The 19,996-nt window shown below is 38.0% G+C and overlaps 1 protein-coding gene across 5 annotated transcripts in view; it reads left to right on the top strand.

Annotated features, from left to right (window-relative positions):
• EXOC6 (exocyst complex component 6) overlaps positions 1 to 19,996 on the top strand; it is an 87,899-nt gene that overhangs the window by 59,080 nt on the left and 8,823 nt on the right. For 4 of the 5 annotated variants that reach the window (XM_021398411.1, XM_021398412.1, XM_021398410.1 and 1 more), the window contains one exon: positions 5,972 to 6,045. In XM_021398411.1, coding sequence (XP_021254086.1) covers positions 5,972 to 6,045 — 74 coding nt within the window. Of the gene's footprint in view, positions 1 to 5,971; positions 6,046 to 11,422; positions 18,526 to 19,996 lie in introns of those variants that run through there. The other variant, XM_021398413.1, reaches the window with a different exon arrangement.

Consider the following 19,996-nt stretch of genomic DNA (forward strand, 5'->3'; position numbering starts at 1 on the left):
TTGCCCTCTGCCTTGTTATTCTGTTTCTAATGTCTGAAATATGTACAACTGCAAATAGATTAAACTTTAATTATTTCTTTTTACAATGCTTCTAAAGCATAGTAGAAAAAGAAAATGTTTTTGCACAGAAACCCTTTGAGAAACTTAAAGATAACTATGGCAGCTTGGCAGAATAGTATGCTACAGCAAATTATGTCTTAGTTTCTGATTCTACAATTCTATGATTCTGTGGAATAAGAGACTGGCACTGGATGTTGCTCAGAGACTGCTTTGCTGTTGCGGTTTCATTCATAAGGTCCATCGCAGGCACATTCCAGGCCTCACTGTGATGCCTGTGATTTATGTTCTTGTTCATCACTCTCTCCCAGCTTTATTCTTTGACACTTTGAGATTAATGGGTACAACAGAAACATTTCAATTAATGCTTAGGGTGTGCGAATAATTCACAAATGTCGGGTAGTTTTCTACTGTATTGTGTACGTGGATTTGACATTTTACTTATAGACAAGGTGGAGTATACTGAGATGCATTCTGAACTAAAAAATCATGTGAAATATTGAAACTTCTGAATATTTGAAGATGCTTTTCAAAAACATTCTTGGCAGTGTTCTAGATACTTGTTTTGATTTTTAACATTGCATTTTTATTATTTCACTTATGAAATGGAGGAGATCTAGACAAATGCAGGAAAATGTCATTACTAGTCAGAAAAGGCAATCAGCAGTCTGATAACCAACCCAGCAGTCTGTTAATGAGCTGTTAAGTCAGTAAGTTCTGCAATTCTTAAGAATTTTAGCAATTAGGTAGAATGATAATTGGACTTCCAAGAAATTAAGCTGGAAGGGAAGGAAGTTATCTTGTGGTGATCACCAGGATTTCATTATACTGCACTTCATTTCTATGAAAAGTACCTGACTTCAGAGGCAGAACAGGGAATCTGGAAGTACCTTTCTGATGCTTTTGCTTGAGAATAATATCAGATGGTTCTCTCGGTTGATTTAAAAAACAGTGTTGATCGTCTTGCTCTGTTCTTCAGTTTTCCGTATTCCTTCCAAACATTACAAAAACTTTAAGTTTGATTTCAGAATGTCTTGTTCCAGTTGAAGTATTTTCCACTCTCTCTACATATTTATGAACTAGAACAGTGTTTTACTTTCATTTTTCATGTCATTCTTTCTTTAATGATGATCTTCCACTAGGATAACTGATTTCTTACAACAGTGTTCAGAAGAATACTGTGTATGTACTTGTTTCCATTGAAGAGAATCCAGTGAATGGCCTTTGCTTGTAATTGCATTTCAGCGTCCAAAGGAAGAAAATGGGTTGGGAAGGAGAGGCGTTTGCCATTTCTCAAAGATGGAATTCAGATGTGGGTTGGTGTATCTCACTTTATGAGAAGCAAGGTGTAAATAATAGCACAAGAGCTTTTTAGACAGAGATGACTGGGAATGTGTGCTGGTTGTGCTAGGGAATCAAAAATTCACAGCAAGCCTCTGAACTGTGATACTTGTGAAATGCAGAGATATAGAAGTGTCTTTCTGATTGTCAAAGAAATGTGCTCGTAAAATGCTATGTGCATTTTAATGTAGGTTTTAAAATATGAACATTTTATGTAGAATGTTGTATTACATAGTGATTGTATATATTTCTCTGACTCAGCCAAAATGTTTCACAGCTGCATTATTATCAAGTCGTTTTGCTGAAGAGATCCAACCATACAAAAATATGTTGGCTTCTTCTCCATGCAAATAGTTTTTAAACTATGTTTTTTGCTTTCACAGAAATAAATATATTTTTTTGTATCAAGTTGGTATGTGAATACAAATTTAGGCAACTTCTTTTTGATTTAAAGTTCACACTGCAATTTAAAGTGAACATAATGCTTTTACAACACAATCCAGATCTAGATACCGTACATCAGCATTTTGTTAATTAAGTAGGACAAGTCAGAAATTCTAGTTGTTGGAAAAGTTATCAGTAACTTTTGGAATTTTTGTGTTTGTTTTAATATAGTTGACATGTGAGACAGGACCAATTGGCAGAAGGAGGGACAGTTGGGTGGGCTTCCTTCTTCATCTAGCCATGTGTCTGTGCAAGGATGGAAAGGTTTTTAACCCTGCCTGTCAGTGAGGGTGAAAGACATTCCAGGATAGCATCAGTTAGCAGACAATTGTTGCAAGGCAGGTTGCAATATACCTTCCAACCAGTGCACTGTATTGAGAGCTACAGTGTCCAAGAGCAAGTGGGATTCTTGGCCCATGTGCTCTCTGTTGAGCATACACAGAGGTGATCTCCAGGTGAGCATGCCAGAAGCTGAGGAACCCAAATCATGCTTTCTCTTGAAAAAACACAGTTCTCTCCACTGGAGACCCCTCGCTTTACCTGCCCATCTTCCATCTGCAAGGCCAGGTTAACTTGGCTCACTTGAGACCATCCTTCATCTGCTGACCATATATAGCTGCAGAGGAGCAGGGGAAGCAGTGATGCCTGGCAGTGCTGGGGGAGGGCTGGTGCCTGGCAGCTAGCTGCCCCCTCAGCGTGGCTCCCCCCAGCCTGTTTGAACAGCTGGAGCTTCCAGCAGGGCTGCAAAGTGGCCAAAGGCTGCTCCGATATTCACCCATTCTCTGCTCTTCATTAAAAATACAGTTGCAGCTCTGCCTTTGACTCAAAAATTGATGCTATGAGGCTGAGGAAAGCTGCCCTAATTTAGCGCTTGATCCAAAGTCTGGTCCTGATTTTAATTTTTGCAATTGAAATGCAAACTGTCAGAAAATAAGATAAGTACTGAATTACCAGACCAGAGCACACACAAGTGATGGCCAAAAGACTGGGTTTTGGGAGAATGCAATGAAAGGACCTGTTAATAAATCCGAAAGTGCACAGAAATTCAGTACTACTCACAGATGTCTTCAATTCCATTTTAGCAGACACTAGCTTTTTTGTAAGATATCCATCAAACACATATATATATCAATTCACTTATATCCTGTATACAAAATGTAATGAGAAGAACAAAATTAAATACTTGAAATAGTGTGAAGTAATCTTTTTAACATTTAAGTTTACCATTCTTGTGTACCTGTTACCTCATTGCCCATTTTGGTATTGTTACATCCTTTTTTTTTTTTCCATTGGATTCTACCTCCTGTAAATTCCCAAACTGGCTGTAACAGGAAGTGTATTTCTGTGCTTAATAGTGAGGAGCTTGGCATGCTGTGACCACACATTCTGCCAAAGACCCTGCTTTATATACTCAGAAAAGGGCAACATGGTATGAACGAAGCACAGGGAAAGTTGTTAACAAAAACCTTATGGATAGTAGATTCATCTAATGCATATATTCAGCTAACTTTTCTGGAAGCATTGAAGTTTCTAATTGAAACTGCCAAGCAGTTAGTTGTTTGCCCTTGTATATGATAGTCTTAATGGTGATCTTTGCATTTTCACTCTCAGGTATTGTAAAATTCCTGAATGTCCTTGTGCATGCTAAAGCAAACAAACAACTAGCCCCCTACCCCCTCTAAATCCTCTTTAAGATTACCATGAATGTAGGGGGTAAATATTTTAAAAGATCTGTATATGACAATGTTTCATTACTATCTGGAAAAGGACCCTTAGGACAAAGACATTAAGAATGTTAATCCCGTTCTTATAATATCTTCCTAAAATGCTGTGCAGTAGAAAATATTTAATTAGCTTTGTAAAATTGTTACAAAACTTAAAAGCCCTGAGCTGAGGGAGTGGGACTGTCTGACTGTTACCATAAGTAGATTATCTTTTTGCCCTTTGAACTCATGAAATTTTAATAATGAAAAAAATTCTGCTGGAGTCACCTGTCAAAAATGACCCAAATGTGAGAATAAATGTTTATGCTATCATGAATGCCCCCAGTGCCATAAATTAATTTGTAACAGAAAAATGTAATTAGAGAGAATAGAGCATATACAATAGTTTGGGACCTTGCATACTTGCTCTGTAGCTGCCTGAGTAGTAGGTGCTTTGTAGAGAAACAAACTAATACTGCATTATTAAATATATTAGGATAAATTCTATATTCTGCTAGCCACATGAGCAATATTTATTTTGTCAATTGCTCAAGCTGACAAGCATAAGAAAAATTCTCTTAAACTCTTTTGAAGTAGGTTGTCTAACTTGAGCAGGCATACGAGGCAGTGGGTGTTTCTGCGAATGTCTCTGTTACAAATGTGCACTGGGGTAAGAACATCAGAACTACCAACTGAGTGAGGCTAAGGCTCCCTTTAACCAAGCGTCCTGTCCCCAGCAGTGATTGGTGACAGTATTCAGAGAAGATCATAGAACACTGGGCTGTTTATTGAGTGGCTCTTCTCATTCCAGATCCGTCTTCCAGCAATACACACGGATTTAATGAGTATTCAGACTATTATGTTTAATCACTATTGAAGGGCCTGTATTACAAATATGTGTATATTTTACATTTATACTTGTTCCTCGTTTATATGTCATGCACAATCTGTCATGAGTCTCATAATTGTTTTGTGTTCTATGAAAACGTTCTGTATTTTGATCTGTAAAATTCTCTCCATTTATTTTATTTTCTATTATTTCTTATGTTCTTGGAAACAGTAAATCAGCGATAGCCTTTTCATTTTTTGCACACAATTAATGACTTCCTTCACTTTGGTTATTAGGCTACTGCAGTACTGCTGTCTGAAGGGCTGGACTGAGTTCATGAGCAGGCCTTCTGATCATATATATAAGACTATTGATTATGTAGTATGTGCCTCATTGTGTCTGATCTCCAACTTTTAAAATGTTATCATCATACAGCTTTTTTCTTACTTCCTTCTTTACATTTAAGAAGAGACAGTGCCTGGAAGTGGATTATTTTGAACGTGTGGGCTATAAAATTGCATTCCATCAGTACTCCTTTTGAGTACATCCTGAAGCAATCTGAAATGTCAGGATGTTTTGCTGAGCCTCTGTTCATGTTTTTTTCATTTTCATAGAAGGAAGTGGGAAACTGCTGAAGCCCTGATTTGATAGCTCTCTGTGACATGAACAAAAGAGGGGGTTGCTGGAGAGCTTTGCTGTTTTCTCTTTCCTGAAAGCACTGACCGTCTCTATAGTACATCAGTGTTTCGTGATATTTCCTGATTATTAGTTTAACTGTGATGTACCATTTTGGGGGATTTGTAGTTTTAATGAATTTCTACTTTTTCTGTTTTTACTTAATAATAACAGAAATCTGTGACATTACCCTGCTTTTATAGATTATTTTCTTTTCCTTAGTTGCCTTCAACTTGCATATGAAATTAAAATAAATAAATACATTTGTTAATTCTTAGGCTTGAAAATCTTCGAGGTTTCCTAACTTAAATAAATAGCTAGTTTGTTTCATTCATATGTGTTACCATTTTTTTGTATGCAGGAGATAGCTTTGCCTTTCAATTTTGTCAGTCTGTTTTTGGGTCCAAGAAGGGCGGAAGTTCATTATCATGAACAGACATTTCAGTTCTGTTCTGACTGTGGCACTTAGAGCTTCCCACCTGTCGTCCTCATATTAAACAAGCTCCCACCTTAGTGTCTGTCTTTTATAGCTGTTTGGGTAGAGGTGGGGTTTTATAGAGCAGATGCTGTAACAAAAGCAGATGTTTGAAAATATGTTGATAGGCATGGAATTGGTGTTATTTCAAAATACCTCAGTAATCATTCACCTCAGGCTGAAAATGTAAAGGGATTGGCTTTAATGTTTATTACATTATTACTGGTTTAGAATTGTAAGCAGAATTGCTAAATGTTCTCCTAAAGATATTGTTCTTGGAAAGTTTTGTTGGTTGGTTGTTTTTTAATTAGGGTGGGTTAATTAGTTGTAGTGTGTTTGTATCAAACTGGTTTCATTTTAATGCTAGCTATCATTTATAATGCATACAGCTCGTTTTTCTGTTACATTAAAAACAAAATTTACATCCATAATTTTTTTTTCTTGCAGTGTTTGCTAGTTCTGAGCCTGTGCCAGGATTCCAGGGAGACACCCTGCAGTTAGCTTTCATCGACCTCAGACAAGTAAGACACTAGTTGTTTTTTATCCTACTAATTTCCCCTTCTGACCAGTGCTGGAGTTATTAAATTTGGGGACCTTTCATGGTTTAGCATTCCCATATAATTGGTTTTGAAAAGCAGTTACTTAAAGTGTTATTAGTGGCACTACTCCCTGTTTCTTAGTATAAAACTGTTTCTTCAGTGTGGTGTTAGGGGGCACTGTGCTACTGGTGGTATTATTACATGGATATAACATTGAATTCTGGTCCTGACTGTTTTGTGAAGACCTTGTGATGCTTTTTTTGAAAGAGTACACATGTTACCCTGGTATGCTGTTACTGTTGTTTCATTCTGAGCAATTGCTCCTTTATAGAGAATGACTCCCTGGACAGTAGAATCAAGTGTAGTATTATTTAACATTTCCTTTACTTAACTTGGTACATATTCATTTAAGCAGTTAGAAAGTTGCTTCATTCCAACCAGCAGATCCTTATTCTATACAAAAATTAATGTTAAGTGCTTTACTATTGAAAGCACTTCTCCGTTCTTGTCGAAAGGAAGGCTGTTTTCCAGACTAAAATCAACTTAATTTCATGTAATCATTTCTATTCCCTGCTCTCTAAATTCTGATAATATATCCAACCATAGCAATTCATTTTCATAAACCTTTTATACTTGGAGTAAACTTTTAAAAAGAATTTCACAAAATTTCAAGTATAGAGTGTCATTTAAATAGTGAAATGAATCATTAGCTGCGCAAAGAGGCTCTTTAGCTTATTGTAGATGCTGATAATATTTTTCAGCACTATTATGTGTCTGTCAAAGTCATCAGAAAAGAATAGAAATACAAAATTATCTGTCTAGTAAGAACATGTTTTCTTTTAATAGTATAGTAGTTTTTTTCACATTAAGATAATGAAAAGGCATTTCAGAAGGGAAAATTCCTTTGGCAATAGTTTTGCAGTTTCTCCTGATATCAGTGTTAGAATTGACTAAACATCTTCCAATTTGTACGAAGACAATTTAGTGAAAGGGAGAGGATATTGAGAGATTTTTGGCATCATTTCTTTCATCTACCCGAGCACTGTAAATCTTTGTGGCGCCTATGTTTGTTTCAAGGGAAAACGTGATTTCCAGCTATGCAGAAGGGCCGGGCGTGTGCATACTTGCTATGGGAAATAAATAATATTTTGTATGTTCTAAGCACCTGCTGTTGAGCATATCTTGGAAATAAGGATTATGTTGCTTGTGATAGCAGTCAGTTTACGTTAGCAATTTACATTTAGAATTCTCTTGGTGCAAGTAACAATTTATAGCAAATAAACATTATTTATATGTATCCCATGGAAATCTAATTGACTTCAGAAACTTTATAAACAGCAAAAGTGCAGGTTGCAATCTGAGCATGTACATGTAAACATGTCTGGTATATTTGTTGTTTTGTTTTGTTTTTTACCATATCATTGCACGCTTTGCCAAAAGTGCATAGAGCGTATTAAAAATAACACTTAGCATTTAGTAAGGATTTGCAGTGTTTTCTGTCTCTTCCTTATTTGTGATCCATTTCTATCTTAATAGGGTGGATGACAGTTCTTTTCAAGAATACTTAGAAAAGCAACAGAGCCTTTTTCAGAAAGTTCTTATAAAAGGTCATGCTTCTGTTTTTTAGTTTGAATTTGATACTTCTTCATGAATTGCAGGATATGAAAGATAAGGAAGTAGGTCCAGTGGTCAGGTTTTACCTGCCCACCCGGACTGTGCCCTGAGGTCAAACTCCTGATATTGGCTGTTTGGTACAGAGGAGCTGATGACAGGTAGGGGCTGATACAAGGGGGAAAGCTTGAACCGTATCAAAGCTAAAAGGCAGGAGATTTGGGACTCAGTGAGAGACTGTAGCTAAAAGATGGATCAGCAGGATTGCCCTCTTCTTAAAAAGCAGCTGACCTGCAAGGGAAAAGACTTTATCGTCCTGCCAATCACATGCTTGCTAATGGAAGCCAGTTATCTCAACAACAGCTTACTCTCTCTGTGTTGTACCAGGACAATGTGTAAGATTAATGAGGATTGGGTAGTAGGATATTGTAGCACATTTTCCTAAATAAGTAAAGCGACTTACAAGGAACAAGCTTGGAAGAAAAAGAGGGAAGAGCTGCAGTTGGATGATTAGCACGGGGAGAGAAGCAGCTTTGAAAGGAATTGCCATTGGAATTTTCATCCTAACAGTTCCTGAAGGCAATGTATGAACAATATGTTGTTCCCTGCAAGCCTAGTTCCTTCCTCCTTCCCACAAGTGCAAAAGAGCAAACAGAAAGCTGATATGAGAAAGAGTTGCTTCTGAAAAAAAAAACAGTATTTGCAGAAAGCTGCAAGAAGCTGTGAATGGCAATGGGGCTGGCACTTCCCAGTGTCCCCTTTGAGCCGCTATTTTTCCTTGTACTGTCTTCTCTTACACTCTTGTAAATACTTAATGTACTCCTTAAAGAAGCTTAGTAATACGGAGAAATCCTGGTCAGTAAAGGTTTTTGTTCTGTTCCCGTAACTGTAGTATCTCAGCATCTTGTAGAGATGACTTACCCCATGCAGCTGGCTAATCACACAAGGTGCATTTGCTCTCCATTCTATTTTGTTCTGCCTGGAGGAAGACTTTTACGTGCATAGACTTCTTTCTAATTGAAATGTTTTGTCTATATTGTGCTATACATTTTTGGCAGACAAAACAGAAAACTTCTGGGGCAGGGCACAATTTCTGAAGAACTTAAGAGCTTATATATCTCATGAAGTAATCTAGAAAAATGAATCTAGGATAGTTTCATGTTCAGACAGTCTGCTCTGTGCAAATGATTGATTTTAAATGGAAGAGTCCGTTATATTTGCTTCATGCAGATGGATATGTAACGAGAGTAGCCAAAAACATGCCTGGCTTTTGCATCACTCTAAGTCATTGCATGGCAGTCAATGAACTATTCTCCAAAGGATATATGTAACTATGTAGTGTCATCCTTGAACTGCTAAGAGGGTATTGTACTTCAGACTTGTGATGTGGGCAGTGGCTACAGAACCATGGAATAACATATAGAAACTTCTTAGAGAGCTACCTGAATTTTACTGCAGAGAGAATACTAATATACAATTCCCTGTACTAATTAAGAATCCCATGACCATGATCATCTTAAAACTTGAAGCTCTGGCTAGCTTAGCAGCTACTAAAACAGCAAGCAGCTGTTAAGAAAATGAGGGTAAATTCACATTTTTGTACAGCTGCTGTAATTGTGTCATATGCTGTTTGTCTTGAGGTTTGACTTGAGGTCATACCTGGGTGCACCATTTCACCTCCCTTACTTAAAGCACTGAGGAGCAAGCCAGCTCATTAAGGCTATTATCAAAGTGGCATGTGATTCTTTAAAGAGAATGGTACTTGGCATCTCATGAAGATGACCCAGCTCTCCTGCAACCTGCATTGCTCTCTGAAGATAATCTCTTGCTACTGACTATATAGGGAGCCTAGGTAAATAGTGCACTGGCCCAAAATGAGGTGGAATGAACTTTGGGGATTTTACTACCATTTCAGATCCTAGGTCAATTGGAATTAACCTTTGAAAGTAAACAAGTCTTAGTTCATCCTACCTGAATTAGTCTCTGAGAAAGCTCTGCCTTCTCCATGAATTAGTTTTGTCCTGGTTATGATCTGTTCTTTAGTGTCTAAAGATTAGTGTTACTGTTCTGGAATGTGAGGCAACTTCTTGGATGTCCTGCACATTTAAACACTGTAGGGAGAAGGCCTGAGTATTGCAATGTGTGTGCTCTTCTTTGGAGAGCCAGTGTAGTGTGTAGTGGACGATAATGATAACCTAGTAGTAACCTTAGACATCCGGTTCTGTGTTGTATTAGTAGTTGTACTTTCCAAGGGCAAATGTCATGCTTCTTAACTGAGAGGAAATAAATGCCTGTTCTTGAAATAATATCACTGCCTGCAGAGTTACAACCTAAGCTGACAATTTCATTTTACTTTTTTTTCACCGTAGACTTCACAAGTGATTTCTCGTGCTTCTTTCTAGTATGACCATTTCAAATGGGTCTTCCTGTACTGACTCATCTCAGACAAGTACTAGGCTAGTTTGATGATTGTGGAATTTTCTTATTTCAGCAGGGGTGAAGAGAACTATGACACATCTGTATTCTCTTGGCAGTTGAGGAGGTGACATTAATATCCTCCAGTTGTTCTCAGTGCTGTTCCTGCAACAGGGGTAGCAGTCTGAAATGAAGCAGAATCAGGTGTTGTAGGTAACCACTAGGTTACCAAGTTCCAAGTTAAGGAACCACCACAGGAGTCTCCACCCACGTGGTAACAGTTTACAGTCTGCAATACCAACGGGTGTGAAAGAATGACAGGGTCCATAAATTCCGCAGAGATGATGTGAGAAGTATTTTTCAGTCATAGATGTTAACACTCTGATAACATTAGACACACAGTAGATGTAAAATGCAATCAATACAATTAATATGCACAATAATGTACCGTGGAAACATTAGCAGATACATTTTTCTCAGAATTCTGTATATGTATGTAAATAAGCGTGTATACAAGCATTTCCATTCACATGACTCATTTTTAATACACAATACATATTCCTTCTAAAAATTTATAACTAATATTTAACAGCATAGTGTGTTTTCTTCTGTTTGCAAAGCGTAATGGAATCTGGATTAATAATTCCCTGGGCTCCTTTTCTGGTGTACTGTTGCTGAGAAATACTGCTAACCTTCTGAACAGTAGAGTTGCATGCAACAGTTGTAAGTTTATTTCAAGCTGAAAATTCTTATTAGTATCATAATGTTCTGCTTTTCTTGTGTTGCCCAAATTTGCTTCTCATTCACCAGTGAGAATTGTTACTGTCCTGATAAACTCAGTAGTGACTGATTGTAGGTAGAAAACGTGGAGCAGATTGCTGGATTTCAATCTCAGCCACTGGATTGTATGCCCTTCAGTAGGTGTCAGAGAATAAGTTGCAGGCTGTTGCCAAAATGATCTACCATTATTCTGGGAGGGCATGGGCTCCACAGGCATCCTGCACCTGCAGAGTGCTTTGGCTGTGAAGTGAGTCGGATACAGCCACCCATGAGCCCTACTCCACAAGTCTTAACCAGAGCAACAGTCAGGTTTTTCCAGGAGGGAGAAGTCACTTGCAGTATGTTTAAGAATAAGACTTTAAAATCCTTGTAGTTTAAAGATAAAAGTAAGCCCCTCTTTCATAAGACAGCAGTTTGAATTTTTAATTATCAGGTAGTATTGAATATTTCATCTTCCCCTTCCTGAGGGAAATTGTTGTTGAGACTTTCATCTTCACAGAGGCTCTTTCACAATGCTTACTGATCCCTTTCTCCTCCCCCATTCACTCTCCAGCTTCTCTGAACAAGCAGAGGAACACGTTACATCTGTAACATGAAGCCCAGCCTCAGGGTGCTATGTAATGGGATTTGCGCTTCTCTAGTTTTCAGTGCAATGCTGCTTATTCAGCTAAAGAAAGGAGCTCGGGTTTCAGGCAGCAACAAAACAGGAGCTGCACCTCTCTGGATTTCAGGTCACAGACCCTCACTTGCTGGAGAAGGAAGCAACTCTTCTTGGCCTTCCCCTTCTCCATAAATTGGATCCATACTAAAGCAAGAAAGAGAACTTTAGTCCACACGCTGAGCAGAGCAGAGACACTGCAAGGTTCAGTTTCTCATCTATTTGTGCCATACTTGGGTAATGTGCATATACATACCTGTATTCCAAATAGCACAGCTGTGAGTATGACTGCATGATAAATGTGTATTATCCAGCTTGCTGAGAATACACAATGCGTTTTCTGAGTACTGTAGTCTTACAAATAAATGAAAGTTCTTCTGACAAACATAACAATTTGTATGCACTTATATTTCCCAATGGAAATTCCTGCTTTTGACTTTTCCTTTTCACTGAGGCTCTGTGAAGCCCATTGGTAATCACAGTAGGCTCAGATCGCAAGTTGTGTGTGTAGATATCTTTGAGGAAGATCTCAATCAGTGCTCTGTACACAGAAGGCAGCTCATTACCGGGATGAGATTTATACTTGCCAGCTGGTAAGAATTAGGAAGCTTTGGAAACAAATGCACAGAAATTAGCAGTGGGGAGGGTCAACACCAAGCACAGCTTTAGATACACTATCTTGATAAGGATTTCGAGAATCAAAGCAGGATTGCATGTCAGTCATTTCCTGGCAGTAGGTATTCCTGCCCCATTGCTGCCAGGAGCTAAAAGCACACATGCCAGTTATTAGATGTGTGTTCTTTGGGACATTAAATCATTCATCAAATCCATTGCAAAATGGTCTGTATCCAGGTCAGCTTCTGAATGCCCCTTTTTCATCAGAGAAGTGCAAATAACACACTGATACAGCACCAGGTTTTCATTCTAGATCTTGGCTTATTGGCATGAGGGGCATACCTGAAAAACAGATTTTAAAAACTCAGCATACAAATTCTACTATTTCCCTTCAGGAGCCCTATCAGTAGCTTACCTAACTAAAACAATGTACAAGTGGCTGTTTAGCTACAAACTATACTACTCCATCTCTGGCAAAAACCAGAGAATTTCTCCAGAGAAAAGTGCAAAAGATTATGCACAAAAGACTATGTACTGAAGTCTGTAATGCTTTAAATGAATGGCATCTCCTAACTGAAGGTAAAGAATGCTAAACGTACCTGTAACTGTGTAAGTTATCAAAAATAAAAAAGTTTCCTTGTTATTCCTTTGGGCTAGTTCATTTAAGGGACACAACTCTCTAAGTTGTCCACTTACCAAACCATATATATGCACGAGTTAGAAGAGCTGCCAATAAATCATTTAGAAAATGATAGAATTCATGAAGCTTGACATTGAGACCTGCAGATAATATATTTGCACAAGAACACAAGCCTTGCTTGAGCAAGAGGAGGTTGCTATTGTTAGGTGAACTTACAGATTTTAGAGCAGAGAAGGCAGAGGCTTTTCTTGATCTCTTTGCCATATGCAGGTAAAACGATTGATTTTTCATAGAGCAGTGCATCAGAGTTCCAGCTTGTAAATACTGCCATCACAGAAATTAATAAAAATTTCTCTGGAGAAGTTAATAAAAGCAGATATTAAAAAAAAAAAGTCAAAAGTTCCGGTCAAGACTGTTTAGATGGATGTATCTGAGCCCCTGAGTAGTACCAACTGTCAGAATTAATCAGCTTTCAGAATCACCAATACTTTCACAAGACAAGGTGTAGAATGAGTCAATTCATTCAAAACATACAGAATTGCTATTATGATGATACTCCATATCTCTGGAAAACTTCCTGTTCGAGAAAGTTCATCCCTTAGTTACAGATGAATTCTCTGCAAGATTGTGATGTAAATGGCACTGTAGCTGTATCCTCAGTAGCTGAAGTACGTATACCAGTTACACCTCGTCTGTAATACCAGAACCAAAAGGTCTCAGTTTTCTCAAATGAAATGTTAGATTTCTTCAATAACTTTTGTGCTGTGTCTCTGGGAAACTACTCATGAAGCAGTCAAGTTTTAATCCGTAACATCTCCAAGGATGTTATGAGAGAAAGCAAAAAAATGAGCCTTACATGGAAAAGGTTTTCCATTGGAAACCTTTTCCATTCTTTTGCAGAAATACCTACTAGTAGAAAGTTGCCATTGGGTTCACTTTCAGATAATTTCTCAATCTTTTGCTTGAAATAGAAAAAAATGATCCACTTGCCTATTACATTTATTAACTCCTGCTTATCCTTTATTTTAGTCACTGATGTAGATCACATGCAGTGGAAGCTATTTAGTGGAATGAAGCATTTCTCTGACAGTTTTTTCCTGGCAGCTTTGCTCCCCAGCTGATATTTGCCTTTATCTTTGTCCCACAAGAAATGCCATAAATGCAGACTGAAGGCTTTATTTGTAGCAAGTTTTGAATGCCTGACTTTCCTGAAGTTTGGGAATACATTATATCAAGCTGTTGTCTTCCTGCTGACAGCCAGTTGCTGCAGAATCTCTGCCATTGTGTCTGGGCCCTTCTGTGGCTCTGAGCTGATGGATGGAGTTCAGTGTGGGAGCCCCCAGCTCCACAGGACTTCCTCTGAATCCTGTGGGTGGTATGTGGTTCCTATGACTAATGAATGAGCATTGTTAAATGAACAACACAAGAGAAGAAAATTGTTGTTTTCCTTCAAGTTACTTGTGTTCTTAGCATCTATGAGCACTAGTCACCCATCAAGGAGCCATGGGGCTGCTAGCTGCTTCAGTGTAGTCAATAATTTCTGCCTCAAAATTGCTTACATACTCTTAGCTAAACAGGTAATATCCCTGATTATATGTAGTATATATTGGGCTACAATAATAACCACTTAACCCTACAGATTTACCCTCAGTATTTTTCAGTTGCATCAATCAAGATATTTAGATTCCAGCCCTTCTCTAAATTCCCTGTCAAGCACAGGCAGCAGGCAGAATATCCCCCGCCTTTTTTTTTCTCATTTTGCAACAGATTATTCCGTAAAACGAGAAAGATAATCCATCTATTCTTTGAGAGTCACTATAGAGACAATTGAAAATTCTGTAAAACCAAGAATTTGTACAACAAGGAATCCAGGATACCAAGGAATTCTCTGCTTCAGAACAATAGTAATGAATGAAGGGAATCAGGGAGGGTTTTTTCTGTTTGTTTGTTTTATAGCACAAAATACCTTCACAATTCAAGGCTTCCAAACCTTTGCATAGATGAATGTTCTTTTGGAATGTAGATTTCCATACGTTTAGAAATGTCTATCTTTTCATTTGAACTGTAGTGTCTTAGAACGAACAACTATGTCTTCAAAAGTGCTTGTACAATATAATATACCATACAATATAGTATAAATTTCACGTGCAAGTTGTATTTTAAAACCTAAATAATAATTATAAAAACTCTTGGAGAGGATTTTCCCCAAAGTATTATTAGTGAAAGAGCAGCACAACTGAAAGAACCCCACAGTAATGGACTGAAGATGGGAGAAAAAAAAAGTAATGAATAAGAACAGAAATGCAAAGAAATGGGAAAAAGGAAAGAACAAATGTTGGAAGATGAGGAGATGAAAAAAATAAAGATATGGCATGAAGGACAAAAAAAAGAGAGAGAGAAAGTCAGTGCCTCTATAAAGGCACTTTATTGTTCTAATCCTTTTTTCTTTCTGTGTTTATCATTTTCTATGGTTTATGCTGAGACTCATTAAGAACAGATTTTTTTTAAACAGCAGAAGTTTGAAGAGATGTTTTTACCCAAAGGAAAGAAAGGACTTTCAGTGCACAGTTAATGGTGTATAGAGTCCAAGCAGCCATCAGGTTGTCTTATTCCCTGGAGAATGCAAGCTTTCCTGGTTTCAATGGCATGCCTCCAGGAATTGTTCCAGAAGGACACACAATTAGCCCACACTCCTCCAAAGAGCCCAGTGTAACATGATGCAGTTAAACCAGAAGACAGTTTTCATCTTTTGACCTTGTGTCAAACATGTCAATTGAGCAGCTTACCTGAGCTCTGTAAGAGCGCATAGGCTACCAGATACTTTCCCATAGAGAGGAACATGCAGTAGACACACAAAAAAATGCTGGTTTAAAAACTGACTTATTTTCTAAGCAACAGGAAAAGTGCCGAACCTTCACAGGTAGCATGTGCACTCAGTGCATTCAGATTCTCCTTTCTTTTTGCCAGTCTAAATTTTAAATAAAAAAGCTTTGCTCTTGTTCAGCATGTCTGAAGACAGTACAAGATGCTCATTCATTTTAAGTACTAACAGGATATTGATTCCCATGGAAGAATAGATTTGGTCCTCATTTTGATAATGTCATTGAAATACATATCCAAATGATTGATAGTTTAGGGAATGGTCATGTGTTCAGTGTAGTGCCTAAGTGTTGCATCTATTGACAGTAAGTACGGTTTAAAAAGTGAATTGTGAAAAGAGTAACGCTGACTAGTTCCTAGATGGAAATACATAGGTAATGGGGGAAAGCTGCCTACCTGGTAGATTGAAAAGACACAGGTTGAAACCTCAAATGACAGTGTAAAACAGTCTCTGTAGCTTAATTAAATAAAACCAATAATGTGATTTAAACTTCTTTGAGTTAAAATTACTTTAGTAAGGGTGTTAATTACTAGAGGATTAACACTGCTTACATGTGATAATAGATGTGGTCAGTCAATAAAGGGTGAGAATAATGTTCATTTAAGAAGCAAAAGAATCTAGTGCAGGATTACTCACCAGAAAGGGATAACATTTCAAAGTGGCAAGTAAGATCGGGGGAAGAGTTTTTGAAATTGCAGGAGGTATTTGAGGCTGAATCGTGCCATCCCTACCCACCAAGGTTCCGTGTATATTGAGATCTATTGGAGCTAAAATATGATGAGTAATTATTAAGAATTACGTATTACATAGATTGAATTTTTCTCTTTTTTATTGTAAAAATAGTTTTTCAGATGAAGCATTTTAAGGAAATACTGTCATCTGAAAAGTGATGAGAAATGGCATATTCTAAGGAAAAAAATCAACTTCTAGGGAGAGTAATTTCTTGAAGGTGTGTTTCTTAGAAAAGAAATAATACTGGAATATTAACATTGAGCAGGAAGGGTTTTTCCTAAAACATTTGCAAACATAGCATCAGGAAAAGAAAGATCTTTCACAAATAGCCTACAAAAACAAAGTCTGCGTTATCCGGGTTTCTTGTTACTGCTGCTTACTAGGCTTAGAGACCTTTGCTAAACCAAATTATCTAGACAAGAAAAACAAAACAAACAATAAAACCAACAAATACTGTGATTTTATACAGGCTGCAGCATTTGCTAAAATGTTTTTAGAGCCATTTGACAGATATAAGTGTGGAGGTAAACTACTTGTAGTAGCTGAAGAAGAAAGTGAAGGTTGTCCGTGAAAAAATAAAAAACTTCAGCTGTTCGGGGTTTGCTCTTAACTTGTCTGTATTTACATTCCTGAGCTACTGGTTGTGGAATTCCTTGTCCAGTGGTTCCCAGGTCTAGTATAGCTGTCCCTCAGGGATGTAACTTCATCTGCTATGAAGGGTGGGTGTGCAGGCTTACCCTGAATGCACTACTTTGGAAGAAATAATTATCTGTTTACAGTAAACTCATGATGAGTACATCTATAAGTGCCTGTGCCTTACAGATTGCATTGGATTTTTTTTTGTTGTTCTTTTTGATGCAAACAACAACAAAAAAGACGCTGTTTTCTGGCATCTGATGTCTTGGATTCCAGTTGTGGTTAAAACTTTTATTTGTGCCATTGCTAATAAATATGTTTTTACACTTGCAACTACCACTGGCGTGCTATAGACATTCTTTAATACTGAGGCATAGACCCCATGTAACATGCATGTTGTGATCATGCTCTGAAGCAGTCATTGAAGGAGGACCAGGGGTAGAGCAAATACAGCCTCAGTGGAACATTACATCAACTCTGATGTAAAACGCTGGAACCTTTGATGGCTGCCTAAGTGAGGATAGCGGAGGTGACCTCTGTCAGTACCCTCTAGAGATCTCTGAACTCTGTGGAGACCAAGTGCTGCACAGTCAAGAGATGCTCATAAACTGTATAACCTGATGTATATCCTCCTGTTAGGTTGAAAGCCTCAATATTTTCACCAGTGTAATTTCAGTATTTTCCTGAGATGTTATTTGATCTGGTGTTTTGGTCCATGACAAGGAATGAGTTGAAAGCTAGGGAAAGGAAACATTCAGTCCTACCAGTAAACAGCTAGCTCTCAGGAGCTAGACTGGCTGCTTCCTGGGTCAATTTTGTGAGCTGTAGTTTCATACAAAGAGCTGAAGTTGCTCATCTTTGCAGGTCTGATCCCATGGAACTGTACGATGCTTACTTGTCTTCCTGTAGACATCCATTTGTATTCACAGGCTGAAGCTGTAGAAACTCCTTCCTTCAAACCTAAAAGTAATCAGATTCACATTTAAACTTGGAGCTGCAATTATACTTGAACAGACCACTGCAGATGTTTAGTCCTAGAGTACAGCAGCTTGACAGTATAGATTAGATGTGTATGTATGCAAGGACAGTTTGGAGTAGTCCTAAACAGCATTTGTCAAGTAATGACTTTTCACAGCGTAGTATATGTACTGAGCTTTGGTGAAGTTATTCACGTGGAAACTGCAGCATTGTAAATATGGCAGATGGGACAAGAGCGTTCAATTCCAGAACGCACCATGGAAGGTGTGTTGTATTTAAATTTTATTGCCGTTGCATGAAGTTATGTGATTCTAGACGAGCACTCAGCTGAAAACAAGACTGTTATGAGTCTCATGCCATTGAAAAAAACTGCTTATTGAGGATTTATGTTTGTTTAAACTGTGCTGTAAAAATTCCCTCAAGTTAATTGTGTTCCTGGTAAGTTTCAATGTGTAAGTGTTACTTACACACCTGCATTTAAAAAAGAAAAAAAAAAAAAAAAAGGAGAAGCAAAATGAAAATGACGGCTGTAAAAGTAACTGTGATATATTAAAGACTTCTGTATTCTTACAACTGAAATGATATTTTCAATTCCTGTTCAGAACAGAGGCAGAAGCTGTTCTGGGGGCTGCTCTTGTGACTCCCTGCATTTGGTTTGCCAGAGTGTGCCTCCGTGTCAGGAGCTCAAAAATAAAAAAGAAGTGACCAACCCAAACATTGCATAATGCACAATGTTTAATCCACGCACATTCTACCACTGACATAGTTCTACGCTTTGTCTGAAGGGACTGCGTGTACAGGCTGATGGGACGGACAGGAGCAATTTGGCCGGAGCTGTGCCCTCTGGAGCCTGACTGCCTGCCAGGCTCCTGCTTTTCAAACTCCAGCCTGTTTCTGGGCTCAAAAGACAGCTCTTTTGCTACTGGTCAGCTTACTCATTAATGATGAGGAAGAACGTGCTTCATAATAAACATTTGCCCTGTAATCAAGCAACTGTTCTTCGAGTATCTACTACTTGTTGCTATATTATATATTGCATAGGGCTTAGCTATTTGCCTCAGCAGTGACTTTCTTTGGGAGTTACGTCTTTGGCTCCTTGATGTCTTAATGAGATTTGTTAAAGCTATACAACAGGAGTGGGTTTTTTTTGTTATAACAGCAATAAGCTTGTTTACGTGGCTTCAGCACCATACGCAGGCAGGCCTACATTCATTTCAGTGCCAAAAAATCAAAAATGCATTTGGCTTACATACGTGACAAGACCAGGCATCTCTCAGAGCGTACCTGAAGGTCTGCATTTTAGGGAAGCATTCTGCCCTTGGGGAGAATTTAGTCTATAAAGGATATATTCAAAAACAGGAAACTTGTCTTTTTTCTTAGCATAACAACAATTCCCAGAGGACCAGCTGTCATAGCCTCTGCGTTTACTTGTTACACACTTACAAACGTGTCAAAGATTGTATCCCAGCAGATGCAATTTTCACTTATAAATTTGAAACAGATGTAAGTGTTTAGATATAAAACCGCTTCGTTCCTGTGAATGTGTAAGTGTACCCCGTTTAGGCGCAATTTCTGAGTGCTTAGTACTAGGAAAAAGAAAGAAAGAGAGAAAGAAAGCACGTTTAAACGCGGTTGGTTTAAAAACTGGAAGACGCTGCCTTTCTAACTCAAACTATCAGGCCTTTGAAAATCCGGGGCTCAGTTTTCAAAGCATCGCTTAGGAATTTAGCCTGCGACCCCCATTGACACTAATGGGAATTGCATAGTTAAGTCCCCATACCATCACTTTGAAAATGCATTTGTTCTACCAATCCAGAAAAAGGGCAGCATAAACTATAGGGAGACATTCGCAGATCAAGAGATCAATTTACACTTTGAAATACAAGACCCGACTGTGTTATTCTAGTTATGTGATCGGTAGGGGGGATTTTAAAATTCACCACATTCACAAAATAAGTCGCCAGGAGTAAATAAAACCAAATATTTT

Source organism: Numida meleagris, chromosome 5 (genome assembly GCF_002078875.1).
Source record: "Numida meleagris isolate 19003 breed g44 Domestic line chromosome 5, NumMel1.0, whole genome shotgun sequence".
NCBI lineage: Eukaryota > Metazoa > Chordata > Aves > Galliformes > Numididae > Numida > Numida meleagris.